The following is a 12,678-nucleotide window of genomic DNA, read 5'->3' on the forward strand; positions in this document are numbered from 1 at the left end:
GGCGTACAGCGTCATAGCGGACATGCTAACCTCTGCGCTACGTTGGCCTCCAAAACACCAGTGAGGAAAGGCAAAAGTCGGGCGGCACCGACTGCATAATATTCTACACCTACCCAATAAGTACAAAGTGGGGGCTACATCTGTCCCGATTTGGACCAAACTCCATAGATATTGTTATAGTCGTCAAGGAAAGCGTTGTGCAAATTTTTGGCCAGATTGGTCAATAAATGGGTCTGCAGTGAAATCGGGTGAAAAACATATATGACAGTTATATCCAAATCTGAACCGATGTGTATGAAATTCACCTGTAGTACTAAGAGCTATAAGAAAATCCTTCCTCGGTTAACACACGAGCACTTTATTGCAATATATCTCAAAATCGGACGAACATATGTATGGGAACTATATCTGAATCTGAACCGATTTCGAGTAAACTTCTTAGAAATTGTGCGGTCTTGATTTCTTGCACCTCTGGAGGGCTAAAATATTGCACAGTGACTTCTCCTATGGCCTCCAATAAAGATGCTAAGTATGACTTAAATCAGTCTAAAACCTGATATAGCTGCCTTATAAACTGATCTTGGGTCTTGACTTCTTGCGCCTCTAGAGGCCGTAGTTCTTTGTCGATTTGGCTTATATTATGCACAGTGACTTCTCCTATGACCGCCAACATAGGCACCTAAATAGGACTAAAACCTGATATAGCTGCCATATAAACCGATCTGGGGTCTTGATTTCTTGCGCCTCTAGAGGGCGTAATTCTTATCCGATTTGACTGAAATATTACATAATGGCTTCCCCTATGACTTTCAACATGTGTGCCAAAAATGATGTGAATCGGTTTTTAACCTGATAAAGCTCCCATATCAACCGATCTACCGATTATACTTCTTGAGCTCTTCAAGGGCTCAATTCCTATCCGATTTAGCTGAAATTTTGAATAATGAATTCTACTATGGGCTCCAAAATCCAAACCAAGTAGCAGCAGACATCTTCAGCAAATAACAGACGTTTTAGCAGGCAGCCAGCCACTCTGAAATTGCTTAAATTTTCCTATAGCAGCTAAAGTGCTGGAGGCCACCGTGGCGCAGAGGTTTGCATGTCCGCTTATGACGTCGAACGGCTCGATTCACATCCCAGCGTTAAAATCAGACAAATTTTAAGCGGTAGTTATCCCCCTACAAATGCTGGCTACATTTATGAGCTATCCTTGTATGTTATGTTAAAATTTCTCTACCTAGTGGTGTCGCTATGCTACACGCCTTTTGGATTCGTCATAAGATATTAGGCCACTAGTGGCACATTTCAGAATGTTGTAAAACCTAATCTTTTTTAGATTTATATACCCAAGACACTGTTGGAATCAATCTTTTATGAATCGTTCACAATTCTCTTTTAGGAAGTTGCTCAAAACTACAGATTATTACTTCAACTTAAAAACTAATATCTAAAGTGAAAGAAAGACATGTTGAAACACCTACCTCCTTCAAATCATTGCCGGCTCTGTGTAAAATGCTGCAATGATTACCAGCGCAGCCTCTATGATGAGACAGGTCAAGCTAACGCAAATCGTGGTCTTTTGGGGAAATATTTTACCAACGCAGTGAGTCTCCTGATACTGATACACCCAATGCATGAATAAATGAATGATGACTTCCAAATACTATATCTTCAATGCTTTCAGATGTTAAATATGGAATGGGAGAAGCAACTTCAATACATCTGTGGGAAATGTTGGCAGCATATCTGGGAGTTCCATCAATTCCAGCAGGCAGTTATAGAGGCGCAGAAGGGCCTACACTTGAATAAGGAAGCGGCAAAAGAAGTTGGGGAAGTTGTTACGGTAAAATCTGAGATGAATATAAAAAAAGAACAACAGGAGTGGCATAGTGGCCAGGAATTTATCGCTAGCACTGAGGATTTAATCAAACCTACACCCCTAACCTTTGATATAAAAACTGAAGAGCCTTTGTCTCTCAACAGTGATTATGAAGGAATGTCGTCCCCTGGCCTGGATCAGTTAACGGATGGAGAAATGTCACTGATGTCCCACATGTCCAGCAGAACAGAAAATACCTCCTTGACCTATGACAACGAATCCAATGAAGAATGTATGCCCTGTTCATCTTTGGGTCAGACCAACCCAAGCTTTTCAAATAAAAAGTTACCTGTTACCAAAAAGTCTGTAGAGGAGTTTGATGAGCTGGTAGCTTTGTGGCGTTCCTCCTTGGAATGTGAAATTTGCCATCAGCTGAAGGCCAGCTATTCTCAGTTGAAAGAACATTTTAGCAAAAATCATACTTCAGAAGGTTGCTACCTTATGTGTTGCCAATTGAGGCTGGAGACTCGTTACGATATTGAAAACCACATACGCTATCATAATGCCCCCCAGCAGCTAAAATGTGTGGCCTGTTGCAAGGTTTACCGTTTGGAGGAACATTTAAGAGCTCACAAACGGAAAGTGCACACCAGCAAGGGAGAAGATAAAAATGCTAAAGACGGCGAGAAGTTGGAAGTTGGGAAATATCGTTGCAGCAAGTGTTTAAAGGACTTTGCAACGAAATCGCGTCTAAATAACCACAGTCGTGATGTCCATAAACCCAAGATTTTCGAATGCCACATTTGTGAAAAATCCTTTATGCATCCGAATGCGCTGCGCGAGCATTTGGCTGCCCACACAGGGGACAAAGCGCATGCCTGCTCCTTTTGCCCCATGGCGTTTACCTGCCGAGCCTATTACCGCCGGCATATGAGAAAACATCATCTCCAGGAATGGAATAACATACAAAATGAAGGGGCTCAAAAAGAAACTCTGGATGGGTATCGGCGAGAAACTCGAGGAGAGTGCATGGTTTATATTTGCCATTATTGTTCCAGGGAGTATGACAAAAAGTATTCTATGTTAAATCATCTGAATCAGTGCCAAAGAGATGGCCGACCGGTAGAGCCTAATATGGGATTTCGGCTGGAAACTCGGGGAGAGAGTTTGATGTATGTGTGCATTTATTGTTCCAAGGAGTGTGAGAAGCGTATTTCTATGCTCAATCATATCAGGGGATGTCAAAGGGACGATGGCCCAATAGAGTTTAAAAGTGGGTATCGGCGAGAAACTAGGGGAGAGAGTATGGTCTATGTTTGTGTTTTTTGTTCTAAGGAGTACGATAAGCGTCCATCCATGTACACGCATCTCAGGCAATGTCAAATAGAATATGGACAAATAGGACCTAAACTAGGGTATCGGCTTGAAACTCGTGGAGAGAGTATGGTCTACATTTGCATTTATTGTTCCAAGGAGTATGAAAAGCCGCAATCCATGCGCAGTCATCTCTATCGATGCCATAGAGACGATGGATCTTTAGCGAAGCAGCAGGTATCAATAGCTTCTGAACCCCTAGCACCAGCTCCGCAGCAGCAAGGATCAAGCAAGAACGATGAAAGCAACACAACACCAGATGGTGATATTTTAAATGTGGTGGGTCAAGAAGCAGTAGGAGAAGAGGATTCATTGATGACCCCCATCGAGGAAAAAGAGCTGAAAGATGAAACTGCAACAAGGACTAATGTGAAGACCGAACAATTTTCAGATGATACAAATGCCTTGGTATTTGAGGAAATGGATGAACGTGAAATTCCACTAGAATTTGAAGATGCTACCTTTAAAAGTGAAGAATTCATAGAACCCGAAGAAGAATTTATTGAGCTATAAACCAAGGCCTAAGACCTTAGTTGGAATATTAAAAGAACAAAACAGCGAAAATTTTGTTAGTTTTAAGAAGCCAAATATTTTCTATCCAAACTTTTTCAATAAAATTTTTTATTCGCCATAAAGTCTTGTAATTCTGCTGAACCAAACGTGTGTTATTCAAACAGCTGTTTTCTCACTATAGAATCAGCTGTTTTGGTTATACTTAGCTAGGCTCAGGCATTCAAACAGCTGGTTTCCTTCTACAGAATCAGCTGACTGTTATATGTAAGTAACGTCAAAATTCATTTCATAGTGGGAAATCAGCTGTTTGGATAACATATGCTTAGGTTAACATAACTCCGTGACTTTAGGGCGCTAAACACTTTTTTAAACAAAAGTTTTCAAAAAATTAAATTGAAAACTTAGCATGTGAAAGATTGAAGAACCTATGAAAGTTATATTTGAATAAAAAAAATACTTTGATAGTTGACTTTGAGTTGCCACTTACCATTAACATTATGCATAAGTACCATTGAGCACGCTTTGCCATTTATTTGTACGTCACCCTATACTTTGGGTAGTAGTAGATATAAATTTTCTTCATGTACTTTTATCACTTTAAAAAATAAAAAAACTAAAATAATAAAATAATATGAAAAATATTAATGAGGACTTTTTGGATTATAAGCAGAGAGGGGAAAAATATGCACTTTTTGTTTGTGGGCCGATTGTGACCAAAATTTGATTTAGGCATAATTTGGTAGAAAACGAATTTTGATTGCATACCAGAGAACAGCAGCAAGCCACATTAAAAATAAGTGCACACCAAAGACATGAATGCGAATGGCAAACGCACACCTTATACCAGCAATCATTGTTGACTCTAACGACTTTAAACGATCAAAACATAAAATGCTGTCTTAATTTCGTTGAGCTATTGTGTGTTTGCCGATGAGCATAAAATTATTGCCAATCATATTTTGCATTTTAAGCAATACGCACGATGGCTCACAATGGCAGCAACGGTGTAGGAGATACACACAGCAACGTTTCAGAGTTATGGGAGCTGAAATTAATCTGCGTGCTTTGTAATGGTCTGGTCTCTGGCAAAAGCAATTCTCATCCAAAAAAAAAATAAGGAAATGCTTACTTTAGCTTCATATAGCACTCATTTGAGTGGTGCTTTCGTTTCCAAACAACACGCTATGTCCGTCGACCAAATTGAAAACTGAAATCGACTGAAAGATTACAAAAACGTTCGGTCATCTCTCACTCCATTTTATAAGTGCGTGTGTTTCTAGCTAACTTTATTTTTAGGTGGCAAGCGTAACAGACAATTGCTTTGCCCAAAGTGACCATTGGGTGCCAAAGTTCTCTGGTGCATATATGAAATATGCATCTATTGTATATGTGCGTGTATCTCTAGCTAACTTTATTTTTAGGTGACAAGCGTAACGAACAATTGCTTTGGCCAAAGTGGTTATTGAGTGCCAAAACACATTCGTTAAAGAATATAAATATAAAAAAATATAAAAATAATCATTGCACATTTTCGATTATAAAGCTTACCTCGGAAAAGAAATTCATACATCGATAGGGAAATTTTATTACTTTGGATATTTTTCTGAAATATTTAATTTCCATAGAAAAGGTTTTCAACTAAAAATATCACAAAAAAAAATTAAAAAAAAAATAATGATAATAAAAAACGCAAAAATGTAAAATTTAAAAACAAGTATTAAAAAAATATAAAAAATAAGAAAAAATAACATCTTAAATCAGTAATTATTAAAAAAACTAAGATGAATGATTAATATTGTTTTTTTTAATTAAAACAAAATAAAATAAAGTAAAATAAAATAAAGTAAAATAAAATAAAATAAAATAAAATAAAATAAAATAAAATAAAGTAAAGTAAAATAAAATAAAATAAAATAAAATAAAATAAAATAAAATTAAATTAAATTAAATTAAATTAAATTAAATTAAATTAAATTAAATTAAATTAAATTAAATTAAATTAAATTAAATTAAATTAAATTAAATTAAATTAAATTAAATTAAATTAAATTAAATTAAATTAAATTAAATTAAATTAAATTAAATTAAATTAAATTAAATAAAAAAAAATAAAATAAAATAAAATAAAATAAAACATGAAATTAAAAATTAAATAAAAAATTAAAAATAAGAAAAATAAAAATAAAATAAAAAGCTTACCCAAAACACAAATAAAAAAATATTAAAAAAAAGTATAAAAAATAATAATCGAAAGAATAAAAAAAATCGAATGTTAATTTTATAAAACCTTTTCATGTCAAACAAATTGCTTTAAAACATTTTCAAAAATTTCTATACAAATATTTTATCACCCTTTTCTAATTTTTCCGTGAACATTCCATTGAGGAACAGGGGATATTTCCCTCATATCAATGAGTGCAGTGCGATAAAAAGTTTAAGTTCAATAATACGGAGTCTTCTCTTTTATGTCAAGTCCGAACGGCCGCATAGCGATACCTGTTTGGAGAGAAGTTTTACATGGCATAGTACCTCACAAATGAAAATCTTTTCTGGTGTTCACGACGGCTTCAAAGGCGGACATGCTAACCTCTGTGCCAAAGTATGTTTTTGTTTTTTTTTTTTTTAACTTAGATTTTTTTTGAGAATTTAAAGTTGTAAACCGCATAACCTTTAGTAGGAAATGGCACTTGCTACGAAATTTTTTCTTATTATTTGAATTTTGTAAGCTGCCCAATGGTGGCCATAGATTTGAAATCGATTCACAAATACTTCTATAATTTAAAAAATACTAACTATATGTTGACTACAATTTTCAACCAAATTCATTGTAATCCAATATTTCATAAACCGTTGGAGATATTTCAGACATGTAAGCAAATTTTTTGTTAGCTGCTTCTAGTCAGTAGACCCATAAATGTTTATATGGCAAGCATTTCAAAGTTTGACATGCTTGAGGTAACCAGCCTTAATGCCCCATAGATGAGTAACTAGGCTGACCAAACACCTCACCAATGACTGCATGCTCAGTTTCTTGTGGATTTCTCTATCCGTAATTGAATTACTTCCAAGATTTTTCGATTTGGAAACACTGTAGACTGGTAAGAAGAAAAATGCAGACTTTTTTGAAATGTCGAATGTGAACATTCGCAAGTTTTAAGGCTGTTTAAAGCGATCGGGCTGGTTCCAGTTGGAATTAAAGGGCAACAGCCTTCTATTGTTATTAGGCTACAATTTACTCGTAGCAAAGTTTAGAATGTTGTGTAGCCTAATCTATTTTTATTTTTATATACCCAAGACACTGCTCCATTCTATGTTTTATGAATCGTTCAAAATTCTCTTTTAGGAAGTTTCCCAAAAATATCGCTTATTGCTTCAACTTAAGAACTAATAACTAAAGCTAAAGATATGTTGAGATATCCTCCTCCCTCAGACCATTGCCGGCTCTGTGTAAAAAGCTGCAATGATTATCAGCGCAGCCTCTATGATGAGACGGGTCAAGCTAACGCAAATCATAATCTTGTGGGCAAATATGTTACCAACGCAGTGAGTCTCCTCTCTGATACACCCAATGCATGAATGATGTCATCCAATATATATCCTCAATGATTTCAGATGTTGAATATGGAATGGGAGAAGCGACTTCAATACATCTGTGGAAAATGTTGGCAGCATATCTGGGAGTTCCATCAATTCCAGGAGTCCATTATTAAGGCGCAAAAGGGCCAACACTTGAATAAGCAAGCGGCAAAAGAAGCTGGGGATATTGTTAAGGTTAAATCGGAGATGAATATAAAGGATGAACAACTGGAGTGGCAGAATGCCCAGGAAATTAGCGCTAGCATTGAAGATTTAACGAAACCTGCAGCCCTCAGCTATGATATAAAAACTGAAGAGCCTTTGCATCTCAACAGTGATTATGAAGACACTATGACGCCTCAAGGCCTGGAGCAGTTAACGGATGAAGAGATGTCTCTGGTGTCCCACATGTCCAATAGAACAGACAAAGAATCCAATGAAGAATGTATGCCCTCAGCGTCTTTGGGCCAGACCAACCTTAAGTTTTCATATAAAACATTTCCTGCAGCTAAAAAGTCTGTAGAGGAGTTTGATCAGCTGGTAGCTTTGTGGCGTTCCTCTTTGGAATGTGAAATTTGCCATCAGCTGGTGGTCAGCTATTCTCAGTTGAAAGAACATTTTAGCAAAAACCATGCTTTAGAAGGTTGCTACCTAATGTGTTGCCAACTGAGGCTGGATAGTCGCTACGATATTGAGCAACACGTACACTATCATAATGCCCCGCAGCAGCTTAAATGTGAGGTGTGTTGCAAGGTTTACCGATTGGAGTCATATTTGAAAATTCACATTAGGAAATTCCACACCAGCAAGGGAGGAGCTAAAAATGCTAATGGCAACAAGAAGTTGGAAGCGAAATATCGTTGCAGCAAGTGTTTAAAGGGCTTTGCAACCAAAACACGCTTAAACAAACACAATTGTGATGTCCATAAACCCAAGATTTTTGAATGTAACATTTGTGAAAAATCCTGTTCGCATCCCAATGCACTGCGAGAGCATTTGGCTTCACACACAAGGAACAAGACGCACGCCTGCTCCATTTGCCAAGAGACATTTACCAGCCGAGCTTATTACCGTAGGCATATGAGAAAATATCATCTCCAGGAATGGAATAAGATACAAAATAAAACAGCCCAAGAAGAGACTCTGGATGGGTATCGTCAAGAAATTCGAGGAGAGTGTATGGTTTATGTTTGCCTTTATTGTTCCAGGGAGTATGACAAAAAGTTGTCTATGTTAGTTCATCTGAAGCAATGTCCAAGAGACGATGGACCGATAGAGCCTAAAATGGGGTTTCGGCTGGAAACTCGGGGAGAGAGTTTGATGTATATTTGCTCTAATTGTTCCAAGGAGTACGAAAAGAGGATCTCCATGCTCAATCATATCAGAGGATGTCTGGGAGACAATGGGCCAATGGAGTCTAAAATTATGTATCGGCGAGAAACTGTGGGAGAGAGCTCGTTCTATGTTTGTGTTTTTTGTTCTAAGCATTATAAAAACCGGCATTCCATGTACGACCATGTGAAGCACTGTCAAGGAGGCGATAGACCAATAGTTGCTAAAAACGGGTATCGGCTTGAAACTCGGGAAGGGAGTACTGCCTATATTTGCATTTTTTGTTCCAAGGAGTATGTCAAACGTCAATCCATGCACAATCATCTCTATCGATACCATAGATACGAAGAATCTTTAGCGAAGCGGGCGTCCAGAATTTCTGAAACCGTGCAGCCGAAGACAACTGCTGTAACCAACACAACGCCAGCTGGTGATGCCTTTAATATGCTGGGCAACGAAGCAAAAGAAGAAGAAAAATATTCCTTGATGAAGAAGATGGAGGAAAGAGAGTTGAAAGATGAGAATTCTACAGGGATTTATGCCAGCACCGAAGAATTTTCAGCTGATGCAAATACCTTGGGAATTGAAATGGATGAAGATGACTTGCCACCAGTATCTGAAGATGCCACATGCAAAAGTGAAGAATTCATAACATCCGAAGAAGAATTTATTGAGCTATAAACAAACACTACAGATCCTATTTGGATTATGGACAAAACTTAACTGAATAAAGAAATTCATAGTTTAAAGAAGCTTAATTTTATTTTTCGAAACCCTTGAGGAGTGTTGTGTTCAAAATGCAACTCTGCTAACAAATGCCAAAAAAAAAAATCAACACGCAAAAACTAAACAATTTTTAACTTTGCCAACTAAAAACCCTATCTACATGTGGCAGCACTGAATGACGCTAGATAGCAATAAAGTAAAGATTTCTATGAAAAATATCGCAAAAACCCAAATTTTTTGGGGGTAGAAATTTAAGGTCGTTTTCAAGGACAAAAACGCCATAACTCCTTCATTTTTTCGAATTTTGAAAATTTTACAGCATTCCGCTCGAAATTCGAAAAGATTCGAACAATAAACAAAATTACGTGAAATTTCACATTTTATTTTTTTTTTTTGCATTTTTTTAGCAAAGGCTGAGGCCCTTATGAAATTTTTAAATTTTTGATGCGAAAAAAATTTTTCGAGTTGAGTATACAGTATTGTAGATTATTGCAAAAAAATCGGATTAGTGCAACTCCCATGTTTTTTCTTCAAAAAACAAGCTCAAAATCGCATAATTAATATTGGAAAAATGGTAAAAAAATCGAGGTGAGCTTGAAATTGCTGTAACATCTTTAGTTTTGCGAATTTCAAAATTCGTCCCTTTCAGCAATGATACTGGACGAAGTAATACTCTTTCCTATTTGCTTGAAAACTTTAGAGTAATTCTAAAAATCCAACTTGAGTTTGAAATTGCTGTAACTTCCTTAGTTTTGCAAACTTCACAATTTTTCAGACATCGTTGGATTCATGGGGAAAATCTCTTTCCGTAGTGGTGCTAGATGAAGCACTAATGTAAAGTATTCTATGAAAAACATCGCAAAAATCAAATCTTTTTTGGCGTAAAAATTCAAGGTAAAAAACGCTGTAACTCCTTCATTTTTTTGAATTTCGATCATTTTTCAGCATTACGCAGTTCGAAATTCGAAAACGATTCGTACAATAAACAAAATTTCGTAAAATTACACATATTATTTTTTTTGCATTTTTTTAGCAAAGGCTAACCCCTATAGAAATTGAGAAAATTTTCAATTTTTGATGCGAAAAAAATTTTTAAGTTGAGTATACAGTATTAAAGATTATGGCAAAAAATTCGGATTATTGCAACTTCGATGTTTTTCCTTCAAAAAACAAGCTCAAAATCGCATAATTAATATTGGAAAAGTGGTTCAAAAAATCGAGGTGAGTTTGAAATTTCTTTAAGATCTTTAGTTTTGCGAATTTCAAAATTCTGAGGACACCGTTGGATTTGTCTAGAAAATCCCTTTCAGCAATGATACTGGACGAAGCAATACTCTTTCCTATTTGCTTGAAAACTTTAGAGTATTGCTTCAAAATCGCATCAATAATATCCAAAAAATTCTAAAAACCCAACGTGAGTTTGAAATTGCTGTAACTTCCTTAGTTTTGCAAACTTCACAATTTTTCAGACATCGTTGGATTCGTCAGGAAAATCCCTTTCTGTAATGGTGCTGGATGAAGCAATAATGTATAGTTTTCTATGAAAAACATCGCAAAAGCCAACTATTTTTTGGCGTAAAATTCATGGTCGTTTTCAAGGTGAAAAACGCTATAACTCCCTCATTTTTTGGAATTTCGATCTTTTTTCAGCATTCCGCAGTTCGAAATTCGAAGACGATTCGTTCGAATAAGTAAAAGTATGCAAAATTTCACATTTTATTTTTTTGCATTTTTTTAGCAAAGGCTAACCTTATAACCTAACCCCTTATAAAAATTTGCAATTTTTGATGCGAAAAAATTTTTCGAGTTGAGTATACAGTATTGAAGATTATTGCAAAAAAATCGGATTAGTGCAACTCCTATGTTTTTTCTTCAAAAAACCAGTTCAAAATCGCATCATTAATATTGAAAAAGTGGTTTAAAAAATCGAGGTGAGTTTGAAATTGCTGTAAGATCTTTAGTTTTGCGAATTTCAAAATTCATCAGGAAAATCCCATTCCGTAATGGTGCTGGACGAAGCAATACTCTTTCCTTTTTCCTTGAAAACTTTAGAGTATTGCTTCAAAATCGCATAATTAATATTCAAACAAGATTGGTCAATAAATGCGCTTGTAGTGGCTCTAGGAATGAAAATCGGGCGATATATATATATGAGAGCTATATCTAAATCTGGACCGATTTCTTTACCATTCACTACAAAATTTCAAGAGAATCGGTTTACAATTGACAATTTTATTGCATTATTACTTCAAATCGGACAAACATATATATGGGAGCTATGTCCAAATCTGAACCGATTTGTATAAAATTATTCAGTAATGTCGAGAGTCACAGGAAAATCCTTCCTGCTAAATTTTGAGAGAATCGGTAAACAAATGACCATTTTATTGCATTATTACTGAAAATCTGACGAACATATTTTTTTGTCAACGCCGACTATATGAAAAATCCGCAATTACTTTTTGGGCAACCCAATATTTAAGGGAGCTATATCTAAATCTGAATTGATTTTTTCCAATTTCAATAGGCTTTGTCTCTAGGCCGAAAAACATGTCTGTACCAAATTTGAAGATGATCGGATGAAAATTGCGACCTGTAGTTTGTACACAAATTAACATGGACAGACGGACATAGCTAAATCGAATCAGAAAGTAATTCTGAGTCGATAGGTATACTTATCAATGGGTCTATCTACCTTCCTTTTGTGTGTTGCAAACGGCCCCAGAAAGGAGAGCCTACGTCCCTGTATGCCCGGACATGAACAAAGCAAGTGCTCGATAGTCTCCGCCTCATCTTTATCGAGGCAATTCTTACAGAAGCCATTCCCGTGCCGCTATGCGGCCTATGGTGAAGTGCCCGGTTATGACCCCTATCAAGGTACTCATCGACCTTTTATTGAACACCAGCAATTCTCTCGTTATCCTCCTGTCGATGACAGACCAGAGCGCCTTTACAGTCCGGAAACGGAGTAACCTAACCTAAAGATTTTTATTTTGACGGAAGGGATTTTGAGATTGGAAACCGCTCCGCTCCGCTTTGAGTTCAAAAAATTACGCTTTCGCTCCGACTAAAATAGGCCTGCCCCGCTCCGCTCCGAATCCCTGATTTCAAGTAAGGTTTTCTGCTGAAGCTATGAAAACGTGGAGGAATAGAAAACAATAGAACATTTGTTGCGTGCCAGACCTGCGCTAACTAGAAAAAACAAAAAAAAAATAAAAAAATAAAAAAAAGTTCCGCCTTAGGTTCTTGTTAATATTCTTGGAGACTTATCTAAGTTGGAAAATGTCAACCTTTGTAAGCTTTAGGTTAGGTTAGGTAAGAGTGGCAGTCCTTTACAG

General features: G+C 36.2%; 2 protein-coding genes across 2 annotated transcripts; both read left to right on the forward strand.

The window, feature by feature from the left end:
- Positions 1-1,517: 1,517 nt before the first annotated feature.
- On the forward strand, positions 1,518-5,277 carry LOC106084801 (zinc finger protein Xfin-like). Its single transcript, XM_059368344.1, has one exon. It carries the CDS (start codon positions 1,643-1,645, stop codon positions 3,704-3,706), a length of 2,064 nt encoding a protein of 687 aa, XP_059224327.1. The 5' UTR covers positions 1,518-1,642; the 3' UTR covers positions 3,707-5,277.
- Positions 5,278-7,111: 1,834 nt separating this feature from the next.
- Positions 7,112-9,295, forward strand: LOC131996881 (transcription factor grauzone-like). Its single transcript, XM_059367062.1, has 3 exons — positions 7,112-7,249; positions 7,319-8,433; positions 8,956-9,295. The coding sequence occupies exons 1-3, from the start codon at positions 7,112-7,114 to the stop codon at positions 9,293-9,295; spliced, it is 1,593 nt and encodes a 530-aa protein (XP_059223045.1).
- The last annotated feature ends 3,383 nt before the right edge of the window (positions 9,296-12,678 follow it).

This window comes from Stomoxys calcitrans, chromosome 4 (assembly GCF_963082655.1).
Source record: "Stomoxys calcitrans chromosome 4, idStoCalc2.1, whole genome shotgun sequence".
Classification (NCBI taxonomy): domain Eukaryota; kingdom Metazoa; phylum Arthropoda; class Insecta; order Diptera; family Muscidae; genus Stomoxys; species Stomoxys calcitrans.

What these genes read in the sequence shown, in the direction of transcription:
- LOC106084801 (XM_059368344.1), top strand. Translation starts at nt 1,643, where the DNA reads ATGAATGATGACTTCCAAATACTATATCTTCAATGCTTTCAGATGTTA.
- LOC131996881 (XM_059367062.1), top strand. Translation starts at nt 7,112, where the DNA reads ATGTTGAGATATCCTCCTCCCTCAGACCATTGCCGGCTCTGTGTAAAA. An exon ending in GCAAATATGTTACCAACGCA is followed by an intron (nt 7,250 to 7,318) that starts GTGAGTCTCCTC and finishes CAATGATTTCAG; the next exon opens with ATGTTGAATATGGAATGGGA. An exon ending in CAAGAAGAGACTCTGGATGG is followed by an intron (nt 8,434 to 8,955) that starts GTATCGTCAAGA and finishes TCGATACCATAG; the next exon opens with ATACGAAGAATCTTTAGCGA.